Source organism: Excalfactoria chinensis, chromosome 2 (genome assembly GCF_039878825.1).
Source record: "Excalfactoria chinensis isolate bCotChi1 chromosome 2, bCotChi1.hap2, whole genome shotgun sequence".
Lineage (NCBI taxonomy): Eukaryota > Metazoa > Chordata > Aves > Galliformes > Phasianidae > Excalfactoria > Excalfactoria chinensis.
In genome coordinates, this window is record NC_092826.1 from 141,483,905 (window position 1) to 141,491,299 (window position 7,395).

Below are 7,395 nucleotides of genomic sequence, written 5' to 3' on the forward strand. Positions count from 1 at the left end.
TGATACTTATCATGGTGAAACACCCAGTTTGTGAGGGGCACTGCAACCAAAGGGCCTCCTGCGCTGCTGGCCCAGCACTGCTTGTTTAGCTGCACCCTTTGCAAAACTGGATCTTCATCAGGCCCTGGAGCTGAGCTCAGTGATGAGAGCCTCCCTTGCTTTGGAACACAGAGAGCTGGAGAGAACTGCATTGCTGGGCCCTGGTGGTGCTGTCAGTGTGAGCTGATGTGGGGCTCTGGAGCAGCCCTGGGGGCAGCGGGCAGGGAGCTTCAGCGCGAGCCTCTACTGAGCTCAGGACCAGCCAGGGCCAGTTGTAGCATAAGGCTGCGGGACGGGCGGAGCTTTGCCTGAAGGACCTCGCACATGTCAGCGCGTGGAATGGCGCTGGCCGGGACGGGAGGAGGAATTTCTCCTGCGCTGGGACACTGCTCGCCTCGGGCGGGCTGCGGACAGGGGAGGGGCTCCGGCAGAGGCAGCGGGCGAACGTCTGGAGCGGCCCCGGGGCTGCTTCGGAGACCGGTGCGACGTCCCGGACCCTCCCGCGTCTCAGCACCGGCTCCGGACCGGGCTCGACGGCCCCCAGAACCCACGGCTGCTCCTCGCAGCGCTGCCCCGCCCCGCCGCTCCCCTCTCATTATCGCCGAAGAAGCTCCATAGAAAATAATTTATTGAAATCACAGCTATACACGGGCGGGCGCTGGCGGACAGCGCGGCCCCGGCCCGGCGGGGCAGGAGCAGGAGCGAACGGGGGGCGGTGGGCAGGCGGCCTTCGCTCCCCGCGGCTCGGACGGGCGCGCCGCCGTATGTACAGAGTTTACACGGAATAAATAAGGGACATGTACAGAGGAGTGCGAGCGGCCCCGGGCCCCTCCCGCTGCCGGCGCTCCGCCCGCCCCAGGGTCCGAGAGCCGCCGCGGTTCAGGGTCGGGCCCCCTGCTCGATCTGCTGGTGCTGGCTGCGCACGGCGAAGCGATTGACGTGCACCGGGATGGGCACCACGATCTTGGGGTTGCGGACGGGCTCTCCCGAGCGGTTGCTGACGTTGCCCGCCTTGATGCGTTTCCACTTGGCGCGGCGGTTCTGGAACCAGATCTTCACCTGCACCTCGCTCAGCTTCAGGGCGTGCGCGATCTGCGAGCGCTCCGTCAGCGAGAGGTACTTCTTGCAGTGGAACTCCTTCTCCAGCTCCAGCAGCTGCTCGCTCGTAAAGGCCGTGCGCCGCCGGCGGCTCTTCCCGGCCCCGGAGCCCGGCGGGGGCTGCTCGGCCGCGGGGCCGCCCTTCCCCTTCCCCTTAGGGCCCAGAGAGGCCGCGGCCGCCCCGTCCATGAAGGGCTCCTCCTCGCTGTCGCCCGCCGAGCTCTCCTCCTCCCGCTCGCTGCACGGCGTCGCTGCCGATTTCACCTCCAGCTTCTCCTCGTCCGAGCTGTACGCCTTGGTGTCTGCGGGGCACACAGCGTCAGCGCCCGCACCCGCATCCCCCGCAGCCCCCTCCCCGCATCCCACCCGCCGCGCTGTCCCCGCAGCACCCACACACCCCGCACACCCGCGGGCACCGCAGGGTACGATGAGACACCGCCTGCATCTGCCCCCACCCCTTTCCCGCTGTGACAGCAGAGCTGCTGCACCCCAGTAGAGCAACACGGAGCCTTTCAGGGCTCGTCCAGCCCTCTGTGACCCCAGAGGAAAACAAGAACCTTGCTCCTCGCTCAGCCCAGCCCTCCCTTTGCCCCGTCCCATTGCATCTAACGCTGTTCATCCACCAAGAGTCAGCCCAGTGGAGCTGCAGGATCTTTCTAGGCAGCAGCCCGAGCTGGTTCCAGCCAGCAAAGCTCTGCAGGGCAATCACGGAGTGTCTGCTGCCATACCTCCCTCCCTGCAGCAGAGGGGTACAGCCAGGGAGCAATGTGCTCAGGCAGCTGATGACCAAATCTGGAGTTCCCCCACCACTCTGTGCAGTGGGGCAGACCAGAGGCTGTCAGCATCACCCAACAGCCAGGACCTCATTCCAGGCACCGCCCCAGGCAGAAGGAAGGATTTGGACCCCAGGAGACATCTCTGATATGCCACCTGAAGCGATACTGGTAGGATGCAGTGGGGAGATTTTCTTATTGACTGTTTCTTGTGGTCCAAACTGGTGCCTGAATGGTCAAACAGCCATAGAGCAAGAAAGAACGTGGGTGGGAGCAATGGAGAAGAAAGCAACCTGGAAGCCATTCACTTTCCTGGCAGAAGGGTTCCAACAAAGTCCTCACAGTAGATAGAGTGAAAAGGTGCTCCTGGCCACAGCCAGGGATCACAGAGAGAGAGGAGGAACCAGAAACAGATGAAAAAGCTTTGCCCTCATGCTAAAACCACCCAGATCTCCAAGATAAACCCAGGGACAGGAACTGCGGCTGGAAGGAGAGGGTGCTGAGGCACCATCACTCAATACAGTCCTACACGCAGAGGGAGCAGCAGCAATTCTCTGAGTCTCAAAGCAGTACCAGGGGACCAGCAAGTGCCACTGGTGCTCCAGAAGCTCCCTTTATCTCAGAGGGAGGCTGGACAGCCGTCGGTGTCTGACAGTGGAGGGTTGCAAAGATGTGAGCAGCAGCTGCAAGAAACTGCTTGAGCCCAGGAGACGTTCTTACAGGCCTGGTTGTTGTGGGGCTCCCACATCTCTTGTCAGTCCTGCCCAAGGCTGCCCAAGAGTAGGTCAGTGACTTTGGAGATCGAAACTGTCTCTGCTCCTCCTGTTTTGTGCAGCAATAAAGAAACACCATTATCTCTGTTCTGATGTGGGAGAGTAGACAGCGCTTTCTTCATGATGGCTGAGAGCGGGGAGTGGTCTCCCGTGGTCATGGAAATGTCTGACCTGGAAACTTTGTGCTGTGGGCTGATGAGCAGCAGGTGGCACAAAGCACCTGGCTGCCCATGTATGGCCTCATGCAAGCACTGCTCTGCCCGAGAAAAGGAGGGCTTTCATTTCTGTGCTCTTGCCCCATCTGTGGGCACACAAAGCCTAACAAGATGAGAAAGCTCTTATGAGGACATCGTTGCCTCCTCCAAGAGTGCTCATAGCTCTGCTTGAACTCTGCCTGTCCGCACTGATGGAGGACAGGGCCAGCAGTGCACCACAAGATGCTGCTGAGATGGGATTTGCTGCCGTGGGTGCAAATGGGGCACCAGGAGATGGGAGAAAGTCTGAGCTGCCAACTGCAACACATCAGCTCGTGAAGCAGCTGCTATCTGAATGCACAGCCAGAGCACAAGTTTTAACGTCCCCAACTGGTTTGTGTTTTATAAAAGGGATGAGCAAGCAGGAAGGAACTCAGACTACATGGTGGACTGTAAATCAGATGTTTGTACAAAGCAAATTGGCATGTTGGTCCATTTACTACCTGGTATGTCCTCAATGAGGAAGTATGGAGGCAGTGGAGCCCACCCCTTTGGTGGGAGGTGTGCTGAGGCTTTCCAAGGCCCTCAGGCAGGTAGTGAAGTTGGCACAAAGCAAAGTGCTGTGACGGAAAAACCAACAAGGTAGCAGACCCAGAAGAGGATCGGTCCATCTCTTCCCTCTTCTCAAAATCCCAGTTTGCCATTTTCCTCATTATGGATTTGATGTGCATGGTGAGGAGAGGCTGTAGGGCCTTACAGGTAGCAAAGTTATTTGAGCAGGGTCAGGAGGACCTGGCTCAAAAACGAGTGTTGTGAGAGCCAGAAGAGCCCTGCGTTGCTGAACACTCAAGAGCTCCTTGTCATGCTTATTGATAGGGAACAACACAATACTTCCCCACCCTAATTATTCTCAGATATAACTGAACGTGGATTTACTGCATGGGCCCGAGAGGTTGGATGTTGGTGGAGATCTCTGCAGCTCAGGAAGAAATGCACTCTCAGGAGAGATGTGAAGGGTGCACTGAGTGCCATTTCCTGGGCGTCACTCCTCCTTGCAGCTGTAGCAACAAAGCAGCCCCCAGGCTACACTGTTTCCTACCACCACTTTCCCTACACTCCTCTCCCTTCTCAGTAAGTGTGACCACAACTGGAAGTCTGAAGCACTGTAGGTGCAGAGAGCGATCCTAAAATGGAGCAATGACTCCCCAGCACTAATGGAGGCTGGGGACAGAAACCGACTCTTTAGAGTGCAATTCACTCCATGTCAGCAGACAGACAAAAGGAGGCCCTTAGCACGGTTCTTTACAGATAAGAGATCTGCACAACACCTTGTAGATAATGTCAGCTTTGTCTCCTTTCTGGTGAGCTCCTGAGGAGACTAAATAAGAACACAGAAAAAGAACTGGTCAAAGGTTGATACATACACAGAGACGACAGCCACTGAGGTGCAGTGTTAGGAGGCTGTTGTAGGAAGTATTGCACTGGATGATGCTCTTTTGCTCGTCCCTGGACAACTGCTTTTGGCCAGGGCCACGGGCAGGATTCTACAGAAAGCTGCATTACTGGTGGGAATCGTATTTCTTGATCACAGAAAAAGCCCACAGCGACCATCATGGTTTCCATAAGACCTGGTATGTAAAACAAGCCCTGCTGTCTGTGGGCCCTGACAGGTACAGTCAAGAGAAAAATCACATACAGGAATCCTCTCGGATCCGGGCAGAGGTGCCCACGTGGCTTCACATGGGCAGAGAGGGAAGCATCCTTCATGACTTGAGAGCAGGAAGAGTGCTGAGAGCTGCTAACAGGCAGCAGTGAGTGAACAGCAGCAGTAAGACAAATTCGCTTCCATCATCAGAACAGCCACGACAGGGCGAGCCTCAGAGACACAATTTCTCAATATCAAAAATGTCCAATTTTCAGCACAGCTCATCTGAGTCCCTCAGGAGGACAACACGTTGAGCTCAGGTACAGAGGAGCCACAGAAGGAAAGGATGCACAGTGCAGCTCATATCCCTATAGACTGGGAGGATGTGATCACACAGATGTAGGTTTTGGCCATGGCAGTTCTGTTCCTGAGGAGACTTTGAAAACAAAAGTGAGACTGCTGTGGGTGTTTGACTCAGCACGGAGCGCTTAGGGATCGCCAGAGCTCAGTAATAAATAAAGGAGAGGCAAAACGCCTCAGCTGTCCTAAACCAGAGAGTGGTGTCAAGGGATACCTGCATGTGTGCCACAGTCTTCTGAGCAAGGAACAGGTCAGGGCAAGGAGAGCGGCCGGGCTTACCCAGGAGTGTAACGGGAGGACAGAGCACAGCCGAGCCCTGCAAGAAGCTGCAGAGGCTGCTCAGTACGGATCAGCGCCAGGAAGACTGTGAGACAAAGGTGGATCTCGGAGCTGTCGGGAGGAGGCAGAGCTCAGGACAGGCCGTGCCAGAGAAAGGCAGCGTTTGGTTTGTCTCAGCCGCGCTGCAGAGAAGCCTCCATCCCCGTGCTGCGTGAGCAGAGGTGGAAGAGAGCGAGAGCTGCAGCTGGCAGAGAAACAGCGCAACAAGTCACCGGGCGGGTATCTGCACAGCCGGGGAGGTTCACAAAGGCGAGGGCCGCGGGGGAGCAGCCTCAGGGAAGCAACGAGCGGGAGCCCGGAGAGAAGCCGCCGCCCGCCCGCTCCGTCGGGTAAAGCCGGGGCCGCGGCCGCAGCGAACCGGAGCGAAGGTGAGCGGGGCTGCCGTCGGCCACGGGGCTGCCCCGAGAGTCGCCTCGGCGGCGCGGGACCGGGATGGAAGCGGGACCGGGATGGAAGCGGGACCCGGAGCGCGCCGAACTGCGGGAGAGCGAGGGCTGGGTCGGACCCGCCGTCCCGCGGCGCGTGGCACCGTGCGAGTAAACAGCGCGGCCCCACGGAGAGCTCCGACCGGCACCAGACGGGACCGACCGGCCGGGACGGCAGCACCTCGGAGAGCTCCGCGCCGCCCCGTCCCACCGGGCCGCCCCGCACTGCGGCCCCGAGCGGCGGCTGCGGCGGATGGCGCTCCGCGCGGCCCGGAGACCGAGAGCGGAGAGCGGAGAGTTCGGCTCCGAGCCGCCAAAGTTGCGGGCGGCGCAGAGGCGGCCCGGAGCGGAGGGCAGCCGGCCCGGTCCCCTCGCTGGGCACGATGGGACGGAGCGGAAGCGCAGCGGCGAGCGGCCCTCCAGCGCGGCCCCGCCGCATCCCGCACCCGGCGCACCGCCTTCGGGAATCCCGCCCCGGGGAGCTCAGAGCCGGCGCTGCCGCCCGCCCGCAGCCGGAGCCGGGGGTGCGGACCCAGCCCGCGGAAGGGGCGAGCGGGCGGCGCTGCCCGCCGCGAGGCTCCTCGGGGCTCCCGGCCCGGCGTCACCTCTCTTACCTGCCAGGCCTGGGAAGGGGTCCGGGAAGTGCAGCGGCGGCTCGGGCGGCCCTTTGTCGCGCCCCGGCGGCAGCTCCTCCGGTTCCAGGCCCTCGACGCCCCGTCGGCAGCCGGCGTCGGGGGTGGCGCGCGGCGGGGGCAGCTCCTGCGGTGGGTAGAAGCCGTCGGGGGGCTCGGAGAAGCTGGGCAGCGCCGTGGTGAGGGCCACCATGGAGGGCACGGCCTGGCCCAGGCTGGCGCAGAACGTGTTGGTGAGGCGGCCGGCGAAAGAGGCCAGCGGCGCGAGCGGCGGCAGCCCCGACTGCAGCGGCGCGTGGGACAGAGCCTGCGGCAGCACCAGCGGCCGGTACGGCATGAACATGGGGTACCCGGTGTACAGCAGGTGCCCGGAGCGCGGCGGCGGCGTCCCGATGAGCGAGTCGATGGAAAAGGCGGTCCCCTGGCCGCTGGGTCTCTGCATGGCGAGCGGGCGCCGCCGGCTCAGCCGGCACCAACTTTCCGGCGAGCTCGGGCCGCCGCCAACTCGCCGCACCCCCGGGCCCCGCCGCGGCCCCGGCCCCCGCCCCGCCGCCTCCCGTGGGCTCCGGCGCCCGGCGAGAGCTGCCGCCCGCCCGCCCGCTCGCTGCCTCGGCGCGGCGGAGTGGAGGCGCGCTCGGAGCCGCCCGCCCGCCCCGCTGCGGGGGGGGGGCCGGGCCGGGAGGGGAGGGGAGGGGTGGGGTGGGAAGGCGGGCGGGGGTGTCGCCCTCTGCTCTCATCCATCTTCCGCACATCACGGTCGAGTTCCTCCTTCAGCGCCCGCTCCGGCGGGGCAGAGCTCCCCGACTCCCCCCGGCGCGGCCGGCCCCTGGGAAGGCACCTCCCCCTCCCGCCTCATCAGCTGTTATTAATGGTGATTGATGATTAGCAATTATGGGGCCAGCACAAGGGCGCTTTTGTGGGGTCGGGACGGGTCCGTGCCGCGCGGCGCATCCTGTCCTCCCCCGAGTCTGGGGCGACGGACGGGGCGAATCGGCCCCGCTCCGCTCCGGGCCTGCGGCTCGGCCCGGGCCGACGCTCTGACGGCGGTAGCGGCTCTTAACGGCTGGGCCCGAGGGCCCCGACGGAGCGCTCCTCGCCAGGCACCGGGTCCGGCCTC

At 62.4% G+C, this 7,395-nt stretch overlaps 1 protein-coding gene across 1 annotated transcript; it reads right to left on the reverse strand.

The window, feature by feature from the left end:
- Positions 1-685: 685 nt before the first annotated feature.
- On the reverse strand, positions 686-7,019 carry GBX1 (gastrulation brain homeobox 1). The gene is given in 4 exon segments (XM_072329431.1): positions 686-1,439; positions 6,261-6,825; positions 6,827-6,944; positions 6,946-7,019. Coding segments are annotated over 4 exon segments (1,278 nt in total). The 3' UTR covers positions 686-918.
- Positions 7,020-7,395: the final 376 nt, after the last annotated feature.